The following is a 13,857-nucleotide window of genomic DNA, read 5'->3' on the forward strand; positions in this document are numbered from 1 at the left end:
GATCATTATAACTCTGCAGGGTAGGCATTATTGGTTTCTTTATATATCAATAAATGGGGAATCTGAGACTTCAAGAAAATAAGTAGCTTGCTCAAGTTTTTAAAGTGCTAAGTAGCAAATCTGGGATTTAAACCCAGTTCTAATTCCAAAGCCTTTGGTTTCATATTCCTGATTATAAAGGATTATAAAATCTATTATTCTGATGGTCTTTTCTGTGTCCTTTCCATGACATTCTGAAAGAATCCCTCTAGTCATGAAGAAAAGGCATTGAACAAAAAGGCATTATAAGATATTTTTCTACACTTGTAATCAGAACCACATATGCACTGTCCCACTTGATAAAACTTTGATGCATTTAAAGTGCTCAAAAGGTTTCCAACAACAAAAAGTTGTTCTTCCAGAACCAACTAGGTTCTTAGCTCTGTGATGGAAAAGACCATGTATTGTCATTCTTGTGCTCACATATCACAGCCTAATGTGATTTTTTGGAAAAAACACTGTTGAATGAATAAATAAACAAAAGAGTACTTGGATCTTCTTTGCTAATTTAGTCCAATGTACAAACTTTACAGGAGATCCAACCAGTCCATCCTAAAGATCAGTCCTGGGTGTTCATTGGAAGGACTGATGTTGAAGCTGAAACTCCAATACTTTGGCCACCTGATGCGAAGAGCTGACTCATTTGAAGAGACCCTGATGCTGGGAGGGATTGAGGGCAGGAGGAGAAGGGGACGACAGAGGATGAGATGGTTGGATGGCATCACCGACACAATGGACATGAGTTTGGGTGAACTCCAGGAGTTGGTGATGGCAGGGAGGCCTGGCGTGCTGCGGTTCATGGGGTCGAAAAGAGTCGGACATGACTGAGCGACTGAACTGAACAACTTTACCATTAGGTGTCTATATTAAACCATCTGCTCAATTTCACTAAAATAAAAAAATGGATATTAAAAAAAATTAAAGCCCATGAAAATGAAAATTATCACTTCTTTTTCTATGAATCAAGAGTAGGATTTGAACTGTAGTTTAAGGAAACTTTACAAAGTATGTGCAGGATCACTTTCTGACTCAAGATATTGATCTATGTACTCCTAGACTTCGCACAGCAAAGGAAACCATACACAAAATGAAAAGACAACCTATGGAATGGGAGAAAATATTTGCAAATGATATCACCACAAATGGGTTAGTATCCAAAATACACAAACAGCTCATACAACTCAGTATCGAAAAACAAACCACTCAATCAAACAGTGGGCAGAAAACATGAATAAACGTTTTTGCAAAGAACACATACAGATGGCTAATAGGCACATGAAGAGATGCTCAACACTGATGGTTATTGGAGAAATGCAAATCAAGACAACAATGATATCATTTCAAACCTGTTAGAATGGCTATCATCAGAAAGTCTACAAATAACAAATGCTGGAAAGCATGTGAAGAGAAGGAAACCCTTGTACCCTTTTGGTGGAAAAGTAAACTGGAGCAGTCATCATGGAAAAGAGTAATAGAGGTTCCTTAAAAAACTTAAACTAGAACTGCTATATAATCCAGTAACTTCAGTGCTGGGTATAAAGCACAGAATGAAAACACTAAATTGAAAGATACACACACCTCGAAGTTCATAGCAACGTTGTTTACAATAGCCGAGATATGGAAGCAACGTAAGTATCCATCAACAGACAGATGGATAAAGAATATGTGGTATGTATATATATATATATATATATATATAATACATCATATATATATCCTGTGGCTATATATATATGATATATATATAACATACAAACGAGTTCCATTCCAAGAGTGTATTCATAAGTCCAACTTATTCAAAAGCCCAACAGTTAGCCTAGGTACCCAACTAACACAGTTGGCTATATGGTACTATACTGTAATAGGTTTATAATGCTTTTCACACAAATAATACATGAAAGACAAACACAAAAAATAAATAAAACATTTTTAATCCTACAGTACAGCATCTTGAAAAAGTGCAATAGTACTGTACTGATACTGTACTATTGCACTGTATTATATAAAATATTGTATGTATTGCTGGCATCCAGGGGCTGGCATCCAGTGAACAGGCAAGAAGAGTTACTGACTAGAGGAGGGAGAAGATGTGGGAGATGGTAGAGCTGAAGGACTGTCAGCAATAGGAGACGGAGGGCGAGCTGCAATTTCACTCACACCTTACATGACTATACATGCAAATATACATTTACATCTTTGAAAGCCTGAAACTTGAAGGTTTGTATGTAGTGGCCTTAATACATATGTATACATTCACACATGTATACACACAGACACATGCACACACAATCGAATATTACTCGGTGATAAAAAAGAATGAAATTCTGCCATCTATAACAACATCGATGACCTTAGAGGGTATTATGCTTAGTGAAATAGGACAGATAGAAAGAAAAAAAAAACTGTATGATGTCACTTATCTGTGAATCCAAAAATAATACAAATGAATGATACAGCAAAACAAAAAGACTCACAGGTACAGAAAACTAGCGCTTATCCGTGGATAAAGGGAAGGAGGGGCACGATAGGTGTAAGGGATTAACAGACTCAAACTGCTAATATAAAATAGGTAAGCAACACGGATATATATTTCAGCACAGGGAATTATACCCATTATCCTGTAATAATTTTTAATGGAGTACAATCTGTAAAAATACTGAATCACTTGAATCAGTGATACTTCATGCCGTTCATTTGAAACTAATATTGAAAATGAACTATACTTCAACTTTAAAAATAACAATTAAAAAGTAAATCCACTTTTGTTATTTTCCATGATGTAGAGAAGCTATGTTGTGAAAAAAGGATCAGATTTAAAGTAACACTAGAAAGTAAAAAAATTCTGAGATAAAAGTTACACATCTTACATCATAGATATATTCCTATATATCTTGGTTGAACTAACGCTAAATATAAAATGAGAACCACATCAATAAAGTATAATTAGAAATAATGGATGGTACAGAATAGGTATCAATAACTTACAAAGTAGATAATCCACAGTTGAATAATTGAGAGTTGATTTTATATCAGGTCCAGGTCAATGACTCTATAGAGAGTGAATCCTATTTTATTTCACAAAATAATTATTTTTGATAAATTGCATGGCATTCTTTAATGCCTGGTTTTTAAAATCTCTTCGTTAAGATGAATATTTTGAGAGTTAATAAAAAAGTGAAAGTTAACTTGTGAGAAGTTACTAAATGACAGCATATTAAAAAGTAGAGACATTACTTTGCCAACAAAGGTCCATACAGTCAAAGCTGTGGTTTTTCCAGTAGTCATGTACAGATGTGAAATTTAGACCATAAAGAAGGCTGATCGCTGAAGAATTGATGCTTTTGAACTGTGGTGCTAGAAGACACTCTTGAGAGTCCCTTGGACTGCAAGGAGATCAAACCAGTCGATCCGAATGGAAATCTACCCTGAATATTCACTGGAAGGACTGATGCTCAAGCTGAAGCTCCAATACTTTGGCCATCTGATGCGAAGAGCCAACTCATTAGAAAAGACCCTGATGCTGGGAAAGATTGAAGGTAGGAGGAGAAGAGGATGAGATGGTTGGATGGCATCACTGATTTAATGGACATTAGTTTAAGCCAACTCCAGGAGATGGTCAAGGACAGGGAAGGTTGGCACACCGTAGTCCATGAGGTTGCAAAGAGTTGGACATGACTGAGCGACTCAACAACAACTAAATGAAAAAATGTTTCTTACTTAAACTAAACTATATAATCCGCAGCTAATTCTGTGATTTTTAAAAATTCTGTGATAATTTAAAATAAACTCTTATTTTAATTCCTTTATCTCAGAAGGAACTGTGCAGGTATGAAGTACTCACCTAAAAGTGCATTTTTCCCATGATCATCTGGTAGGAATCGCTTGTCTACAGCACACACTAGGATGTGTTCAGGAAGGTTGGGAGACTTGGCCCCCACCAGGAGAAATCCTGCTGGGATGTCAATCTGTTCCATACACAGAGATACCAAACGCAAATCTTTTCCTGCTTGACAAAAACCTAGAAACCAATAAAAAAAAAAAAGAAAAAAGGACACAGTGGAATGTTTAGAGAGGTTATAACTCCACATCACCCATCTAGAGAGTAGATTTGCCTGTCAGAATCACTATGAAGGACTAAATTTAAAGTTCATATGCAAAGTGAAAGAAAATGAAGTCACTCAGTTGTGTCCGACTCTTTTCGACCCTATGGACTAGCCTACCAGGCTCCTCCATCCATGGAATTTTCCAGGCAAGGATACTGGAGTGGGTTGCCATTTCCTTCTCCAGGATTGAACCCCAGTCTCCCACATTGTAGGAAGACGCTTTACCATCTGAGCCACCAGGGAAGTCTCAAACACACATCTACCACATGTGTTCTTCTGAGCAGAGATAAAAAGATGCTCATGCTCAGTTGCTTCAGTGTCCAAATCTTTTCAACCCCATGGTCTGTAGCCTGCCAGGTTCCTCCGTTCATGGGATTTCCCAGGAAAGATTACTGGAGTGGGTTGCCATTCCCTCCTCCAGGGGATCTTTCCGATCCCGGGATCGAACCCGTGTCTCCTGCATTGCAGGCAGATTCTTTATCCACTGAGCCACCAGGGAAGCCCAAAAACTTACTAAAATGAGATATTTCCAACTGTTTTAGCCAACACTGATGACTTTATATTTTCTGATCCACAAATAAGGAAATGATAAATATACAGGAAACTGACAAACATGTAATTTTATGTGCACATAATACAGTATTCTTAGTTTCAATGCAAATTCACTTCTCTAAGTCAGATTGATCACAGAACAAATGTCTTCTATTTCACAGAGGAAGAGACTGAAGCTCAGAGTTTAGTGAATCATAAATGAATGGATCAGAACCAGAACTCAGAACTGTTTAGGTTATTTTCACTAGATGAGACATAATAAGAAATGAAAAAACCTTACATAACTGCTTTGTAACCATAAATTATTACCTTAATTCATTAGTTCATCATTTACTAAAAATGATTTGCGGATTTCCCTGGTGGTCCAGCGGTTAGGAATCTGCCTGCCAGTGCAGGGGATGTGGTTTCAATCCCTGGTCTGGCAAGAGTCCACATGCCACAGAACAACTAAGCCCACGCACCACAACTACTGAGCCCATGAGCTACAAGTACTGAAGCCCACGCATCTAGAGTCTGCTCTCCACAACAAGAGACACCATTGCAATAAGAAGCCTGCCCAATATAAGGAAGAGCAGCCCTCTCTTGCTGCACCTAGAGAAAGCCTGCACACAGCAACAAAGACCCAACACAGACAAAAATAAAGAAATAAAGTTAAAATAAAAGGATTTTCAACAAGTGCTGTCTTTGGCTTGGGGATAGAGCTGAACAGAATGTGTCATCCTCTAAGAACTCACTTGTAGTCAACTGCAAGGATGTATAAGGAACTGGCAATTACAAAACAATATAACAGAGGACAGCTATGCTCTGCTACAAAGCACCAATCTCCACGTCTTCTGGGAAATGATCCTCCCAACGCTCTAGTTATGGGATTCCCCTGGACAGCTGTGATATTCCAGACTGAGCTGGAGCTGGCGCCTGGTCCAAGCTGGGCCACTGGAACATCCCACCTTTCTGGCCATAGTTGGGCACCTGACAGAAAACTGGACAATGGAGGATGGATGGCTAATTCCCACACACAACCCTGGGGAGAGCGCCATCATCGCCCAAAACACAGTGGGCCAGAACCATGCAGGCTCTCCCAGAATCAACGTATATTATATTATGATGCTAGCCAAATACCAACAAAAACTGAATGCCATCAGTGAGTATATGAGAAATAAATGAAAACAACAACCAAATATGGTATGAAGCTATGGTGCATAGGAATCTACTATATGGTTTGGATCATTAAACCTCAAAAGCAGACATGATAAAATTAGAAAAAAGCCAGGAAACCAGAGGCTAGAATGATAAAGACAATGGGGTTCAACTATTTCAAGCTTGTAGATTCTCTATTAAAACTAAAAACTCAAAGGTAACTTCCAGTGTTCACAGTTTGAGAAAAATAATATCTAATGTTATTGTGACTTCTTTAACAATTTGAATGAATTTGTATTTTATTATTCACAATATCATTTGTATTTATTTGAATAATCTTTTATATATGGGGTTATATTATTTATTCAGTTTACAAACTTTTTTTTTTTCCTATAGATGCATAGAGCCCTTTAAAGAATCTGCTGTCTCCACCTCCATTAAGGGACAAAACTCTCAGGTTTGAAAGTTGGGAGTTGATGATATGATATGAAAGGCAGTTACAATTTATGGAGCACTTAACATAAGCCAGGTGGAGTGTTAAGCAGTTCAGAGACTTTCTTATTTAACCCTCTCAACAATTCTAGCTAGGTATGACTATATCCCTTTCATACATGGAGAAATTGAGGCTCAGAGAGGTGAGAGTGTTTGTCCAAGCTTACATAATGAGTCCCATAATGTCCAGTGATGTAAGACATGGAAAGTTTGCTATATAAAAACAGGCATAAAATGTATTAGTCAACTTGGGGGGGAAAAAAAAGCACTAAGAATAGTTATACTCCAGAGCCCAAACCATGAGGGGTTAACACAAATGTCTCTACCAAATTCTAAAATCCTAACCCAAGAAGGCTAAAAATAGAGACTTCCTGGAGGTCAGGTTAAATTAGAACACTGTGCTTCTGTTGCTAAGGCACTGGTTCAGTCCCTGGTGGGGGAACTAGGATCCCACATGCTGTGCAGCCAAAAAAAACTCCTAAAAGGAGCAGTAAATTTCTTAATCAAAGGAATTATTCATTAATGTATAGACAGCAAATCTATCCCTAGTAGGTAGCACCATTATTACAACTTTCTCCAAAGGGCAAAACATAAACACCTTCCCAAAGGATGTAGATAATTCAGTGATGAGAGGTTTACGATTACTGATTGATGGAAACAGATTGCTTGAGGAGATTTCTCTGTCACTAAGAAGTAGTACTACAAACTTTATGAACTTACAGTCACTCCGTATTATAAAAAATACACAAGTCAGTACCAATCTGTACCAATTTGCAAATTATTAAAAAGCAAGGACATCACTTTGCTGACAAAGGTCCATATACTCAAAGCTATGGTTTTCCAATAGTCACATACGGATGTGAGAATTGGACTATAAAGAAGGCTGAGTACCAAAGAATCGATACTTTCAAATTGTGGTGCTGGAGAAGACTTCTGAGAGTCACTTGGATAGCAAGGAGATCAAACCAGTCAATCCTAAAGGAAATCAATCCTGAATATTCATTGGAAAAACTGATGCTGAAGCTAAAGCTCCAATACTTTGTCCACCTGATGCAAAGAGCCAACTCATTGGAAAAGACCCTGATGCTGGAAAAGATTGAAGGCAAAAGGAGAAGGTGGTGTCAGAGGATGAGATGATTAGATAGTATCACCAACTCAATGAACATGAATTTGAGCAAATTCCAGGAGATAGTGGAGGACAGGGAAGCCTAGAGTGCTGCAGTCAGAGTCGGACATGACTTAGTGACTGAACAACAAGACTTTTAGAACATCAGAGCTATCTGGACTCTCAAGGTCATCTGATACAGGATTTTCCAAAGGGGAGTTATAAAAGTCCTGGGGATTCATAAAGGTTCTCCATGATACTGGAGAACTATACATGAAACTAAAATATATAACATTACCAATTTCTAAAACCTAATAATTATTCTAATATTCTACCTTTAAAGCAAAATGTTCTAAGGACATTCTATGTTATACATGTAGGGATAGTGGAAATCAGATGAGCGAACTCAGCACTCACTGGATTGAAGCCCATATCAATGTGTGGTTTTGGTTATCACACAGTTTAAGATTGATTTTTATTATCAGTCACATGTATTGATATGTTGCTTAATACATACCCATAATAGGCTAGTGGTTAATAATGGGAAGCTTTAGGGAACATAGATTGTATTTGATGGACACAGTCATTTTACAAATGTGCCTAAGGTACTCTTTGCTAGATATGAAAGTTAGAGTCAACCTCATCCTCACTTATCAAATTATATAAAATGCACCGATATGCTCCTAGGGCACCAAAAAAAAAAAAAAAAGGCAGTGTTAAGGTAAAATTTTAGTGATTATAATCCAATTCGGGGCTTCCCCAGTAGCTCAGTGGTAAAGAATCCCTCTACTAATGCAGGAGATGAGGGTTCAACCCCTTGGTCGAGAAGATCCCCTGGAGAAGGAAATGGCAACCCACTTCAGTATTCTTGCCTGGGAAATCCCATGGACAGAGGAGCCCGGCAGGCTACAGTCCCTGGGGTTGCAAAGAGTCAGACAAGACTTGGTAACTAAACAACGACAACAATCCAATTTGGCTTTTTGTGTAAGAAAGAAAAGCCTACTTCTTTCAGCAGCATATTATTTGCAGACAAATTCTGCAAAGAGCAGTCTGAAACTCTTTCCTCACATTGAGCAAAAATTATAAAAATAAATTAGTACATCCTGGTAGCTTAACTGGTAAAGAATCCGCCTGCAATGCAGGAGACCCTGGTTTGATTCCTGGGTCAGGAAGATCTGCTGGAGAAGGGATAGACAGCCCACTCCAGTATTCTTGGGCTTCCCTGGTGGCTCAGATGGTAAAGAATCTGCCCACAATGCGGGAGACCTGGGTTCAATCCCTGAGTTGGGAAGATCCCCTGAAGAAGGGAATGGCTACCCACTCCAGTATTCTAGCCTGGAGAATCCCATGGACAGATAAGCCTGGCAGGCTACAGTCTATGGGGTCCCAAAGAGTTGGACATGACTGAGCAAATTTCACTTTTAATCCTAAAATGTAAAAATTCCAAAGTTTGGGTAATAAAAGTGGATCTTGCCTTTTTTTGATGCTGGGAAACATATAAATACACTTGGCTCCCCTCCTTTGCCACTCCCCCTACCTGTCGGAAAAAGGTTTAACATTTTATTTTTGAATTTGTCAACAAAATATACTTTTCCTTACACAACCAGTTTAAAGTAAGTTAAACAGTAATTGCTACATGCTCAGTCATATCCAACTATTTATAAACCCATGGACTATAGCCCACCAGGCTCCTCTGTCCATAGAATTTTCCAGGCAAGGATACTGGAGCACAATGCCATTTCCTCTTCCAGAGGGATCTTTCCAACCCAGGAATCAAATGTACATCTCCTGTGTCTTGTGCACTGCAGGCGGATTCTTTACCTGCTGAGCCTTCAGGAAAGCCCTAAACAGCAACTAAAGGATAAAATGTAGACAGTTTTTTCTCATGCATGAATAATATCAAAGAGTGATTAGTATATTGATCTAAAATAAGTATTTTCTACTTAAAATTGATTCTTTATCACATGCTATACAGTGACAGAATTAGTTTTTAAATTCCTAAGGGGTCCAAAAATTATATACTACTATAAGAGAGATTTGTGAGTCAAAGATTGGGAAACACTAATCTATCCCTATCTCTTTAGTTTGTAGATGAGGAAACTGGGACCCATAAAGGTTAAGAAAACAGTCCAAAGTCAAATTCCCAGCAACCCAAGAAGTTGGGACCCAGGTCTCTTGACTCCAGGTTAGAGAGTTAACGTCACTCTGACCACAGAATAAAGGTTACTCTGACCACGAGACCTTCCCCGGTCTGACGTAGGACACTCTCCTATGGCTTCTCCATTGCCTACCTTTGCTGAGTCATCACCTAGCTTTCTAGGCTGAATCCTTAGGGGCACTTGTCAGAGCAGTCCCTGCCAGCCATGGGCTCTGTCAGCATCCACCTGTCTCACACCTACTGAAAGTGAATGTGTAGCTCAGTCGTGCCCAATTCTCTGGGACACCACGGCCTGTAGCCCACTAGCCTCTTCTGTCCATGGGAATTCCCCAGGCAAGAATACTGGAGTGGGTAGCCATTCCCCTTTCCAGGGAATCTTCCCCACTCAGGGATCAATCCAGGGGTCTCCCGCATTGCAGGCAAATTCTTTACTGTTTGAGCCACCAGGGAAGCCCTGGTGAATCCTCAAAATTCAGTTTTGCAAGTCACATAGGTGTCCCTTTCTAATGAGCTTTCTCAAAGCAATATATTGAAGCCAAAGGGAGATTAAGGGGGAGAAGTACAATTTTAGTTTGGGGCTAAACAGGAATAGAGTAGAGAAGACACAGTTCGTGTGAAAAATATCTGAAGAAAGCAGAATTTGCTCTGGAAGAAAGATGATTTCAACGTGATGTCTGTGGTATAAGGAAAACTACACAGTCCACTCAAAGTAAGAAGCACTAATAGCTTTCAGCACTTTAGCCTATAAAGGTTTTCCCATTTATGATATGAGGACACCTAGAGGTGAAAAGTTATAATTATTAAACAATGACTGGATTCTAGGAGAAAAATTTTTCTCATAGGAGGAAGCAAACCTCTTCCTTTTAAATTTTTTTTTTTTTTCCAAAAAGTGTCTGTGGGTTTCCTTGGCGGTCCAGTGGTTAAGAATCTACTTTGCATTGCAGGGGATACCAGTTCGATCCCTGGTCAGGGAAGATCCCACATGTCAAGGGGCAGCTAAGCCTGTGAGCCACAACTGCTGAGCCCTCGCCCCCTAGAGTCTGTGATCCACAAGAGAAGTCACAGCAATGAGAAGCCCACACACCACAACGAGAGAGTGGCCCCTGCTCACCACAATAAAGTCCACATGAAGCAACAAGGACTCAGCACAGCCAAAAATTTAAAATAATGAGTAAAAATTAAAAATAAACAATTGCTTGTTACAGTGAAAAGAGAAAATTCCCTCTTTTGTGTTAAAAAAAAAAAACAAAAACTCATGATGATGGCAGCCTATAAAAGGGGCACAAGAACCAACTGAAATTGCTACCAAGGGCTAAAACTGGAAAAAGCTAAACAAGAAAATAAAATAGTATTGGATTATAACCCCCAAATAAAATAAATATTCATGAATGAATATAAACAGATGACTGTGTAAATTAATAAATGAGGGAAAAGAGACAAACCTCCATGCAGTAGAATTCCAAATAATTTATGTAGTTACTCTGCCCTCAAGGATGTGGAGCATAACTTGCCATTCCTTAAAAAGCGTAGGCTGAGTGTAGGAACTTTCTTCGACAGTAAGGGGGGTGGGTGCAGCAGGGATGGGATACTCACGGGGGATGGAGATAACACTATCTCAGCCAGGTGATAGAGGTCAACGTCACCACCCATAAATCATCTGAAAGTATGTGTCCTTGATACAGTAAGATGAAAATGACACTTTATCTCTGTGATCGTTCCTCACCAAACCCATATATAACCCCAGTCTCATCAGGAGAAAAATATCAAATTCCAATAGAAGATCTAGAATACACCTGATCTATAATCTCTGAAACTATCAATCATCAAAAACAGAGGAAGTCTGAGGAACTGTCACAGCCAAGAGGAGCCTAAGGAGACACAACAGCTACATCTAATGTATTAATAGTACCCCAGACCGGTTCTATTGATCAACCTAGACAGCATACTAAAAAGCAGAGACATTACTTTGCCAACAAAGGTCCATCTAGTCAAAGCTATGGTTTTTCCAGTAGCTCACATCCATGGATGTAAGAGTTCACCATAAAGAAAGCTGAGCACCAAAGAATTGATGGTTTTGAACTGTGGTGTTGGAGAAGACTCTTGAGAGTCCCGTGGACTGCAAGGAGAGCCAACCAGTCCATCCTACAGGAAATCAGTCCTGAATATTCATTGGAAGGACTGATGCTGAAGCTGAAACTCCAATACTTTGGCCACCTGATGTGAAGAACCGACTTATTTGAAAAGACCCTGATGCTGGCTTCCCTGGTGGCTCAGACGGTAAAGCATCTGCCTGCAATGCGGGAGACCCGGGTTCGATTCCTGGGTCAGGAAGATCCCCTGGAGAAGGAGATGGCAGTCCACTCCAGCACTCTTGCCTGGAAAATCCCATGGACAAAGGAGCCTGATAGGCTACAGTCCGGGGTCGCAAAGAGTCGGACACAACTGAGCAACTTCACTTTGATGCTGGGAAAGATTGACGGCGGGAGGGAGTAGAAGGGGATGACAGAGGATGAGATGGTTGGATGGCATCACTGACTCGATGGATATGAGTGTGAGTAAACTCCAGGAGTTGGTGATGGACAGGGAGGCCTGGCATGCTGCAGTCCATGGGGTCAAAAAGAATGGGACACAACTGAGCAACTAAACTAAATTGAACTGAAGACCAGTTCTGGATATTCCCTGGCGGCTCAAATGGTAAAGAGCCTGCTTGTAATATAGGAGACCAGGGTTTGATCCTTGGGTTGGGAAGATCCCCTGGAGAAAGAAATGGCTCCCCACTCTAGTCTTTTTGTCTGGAGAATCCCATGGACAGAGGAGCCTTGCAGGCTACGGTCCAGGGGGTTGCAAAGAGTCAGACATGACTGAGCTACCACTTTCAGATGGGTTCTGGAACAGAAAGAGGACATCAGGTAGAAACTAAAGAACCCAAATAAACTATGGACTTTAGTCAGCACTAAAATTACTAATAATGTAACATGTTCACAATAGGGCAAACTGTGGGGATATACAGAAACTCTGTACTGTTTTCTCAATTTTTCTGTAAATCTAAAGCTGTCCTTAAAAAAAATAAAGTCTAATAAGGAACAGATCTGTGGTTGCCAAGGAGCGGAGGAGTAACGTTGGGAGTTGGGGTTAGCAGGTGCAAACTAGCATGTAGAGAATGGATAAACAGCATCCTACTGTAGAGCACAGGGAACTATATTCAATATCCTGTGATACATCATAATGGAAGAGAATACAAAAAAGAATGTGTATATATGTATAACTGAATCACTTTGCTGTACAGCAGAAAGTAACACAACATTGTAAATGAACTATACTTAATTTTTTTTAAGTTCAATTTTTAAATGTCCTACTTTGTCTTTCTGCCTTTCAGTTAATCACCAACACAAGACTATGCTGCTAAGTCACTTCAGTCGTGTCCGACTCTGTGCAGCCCACCAGGCTCCCCCGTCCCTGGGATTCTCCAGGCAAGAATACTGGAGTGGGTTGCCATTTCCTTCTCCAATGCATGAAAGTGAAAAGTGAAAGTGAAAGTGAAGTCGCTCAGTCGTGTCTGACTCCTAGGGACCCCATGGACTGCAGCCCACCAGGCTCCTCCATCCATGGGATTTTCCAGGCAAGAGTACTGGAGTGGGGTGCCATCGCCTTCTCCACACAGACCATAGGCAATTTAATTAAGAGGAAATAGGGGAGGAAAAGAAGGCAAGGGTGAGTCCAGGGAAAGAGTCAGGAAGAAAGAAATCAATCCAAAGCCAGAAAAGGTTGCAAAATCAAAGAAAAGTTCCTGAGTTTACTTCATAGTTATTTTGAGAAGACGCTCACAAGAGTCTGGACTGTTTCCTACAAATCTTCATTCTTGGGACTCAGATCAGCTAATTATATACAAAATATATCATCAGGTACCCCCAATTAAGAAAAATATATATTATGCAAAGAGCAATATTTAATATAGCTTTTTAAAAAAAAAAAGATTGAAAATAAGCTCTGTAAAGAAGTAGCTAAAGAATCTACGAAATGTGATTCTATTTCAAGACTTACAGGATCCAAATATCTGGTATAGCAGATAGCTCTAATTCTTCACTATTTGAAATATGTCAGAATATTAATATAATAAATATTGTTGTTCAGTCACTCAGTCGTGTTCAACTCTTTGTGACCCCATGAACTGCAGCATGCCAGGCTTCCCTGTCCTTGGCCATCTCCCAGAGTTTGCTCAAATTCATGTCCATTGAGTCAGTGATGCCATCCAACCATAATCTCAATTAAAA

The 13,857-nt window shown here is 39.6% G+C and overlaps 1 protein-coding gene across 15 annotated transcripts in view; it reads right to left on the reverse strand.

Moving 5' to 3' along the window:
• GREB1L (GREB1 like retinoic acid receptor coactivator) overlaps nt 1–13,857 on the reverse strand; it is a 245,933-nt gene that overhangs the window by 93,849 nt on the left and 138,227 nt on the right. For 14 of the 15 annotated variants that reach the window (XM_061399778.1, XM_061399773.1, XM_061399774.1 and 11 more), the window contains one exon: nt 3,881–4,057. The exons of the other annotated variant lie outside the window; for it this stretch is intronic. In XM_061399778.1, the coding sequence (XP_061255762.1) occupies nt 3,881–4,057 (177 nt within the window). The remainder of the gene's footprint in view (nt 1–3,880; nt 4,058–13,857) is intronic. 15 annotated transcript variants of the gene reach the window in all.

Source organism: Bos javanicus, chromosome 24 (genome assembly GCF_032452875.1).
Source record: "Bos javanicus breed banteng chromosome 24, ARS-OSU_banteng_1.0, whole genome shotgun sequence".
Taxonomy (NCBI): domain Eukaryota; kingdom Metazoa; phylum Chordata; class Mammalia; order Artiodactyla; family Bovidae; genus Bos; species Bos javanicus.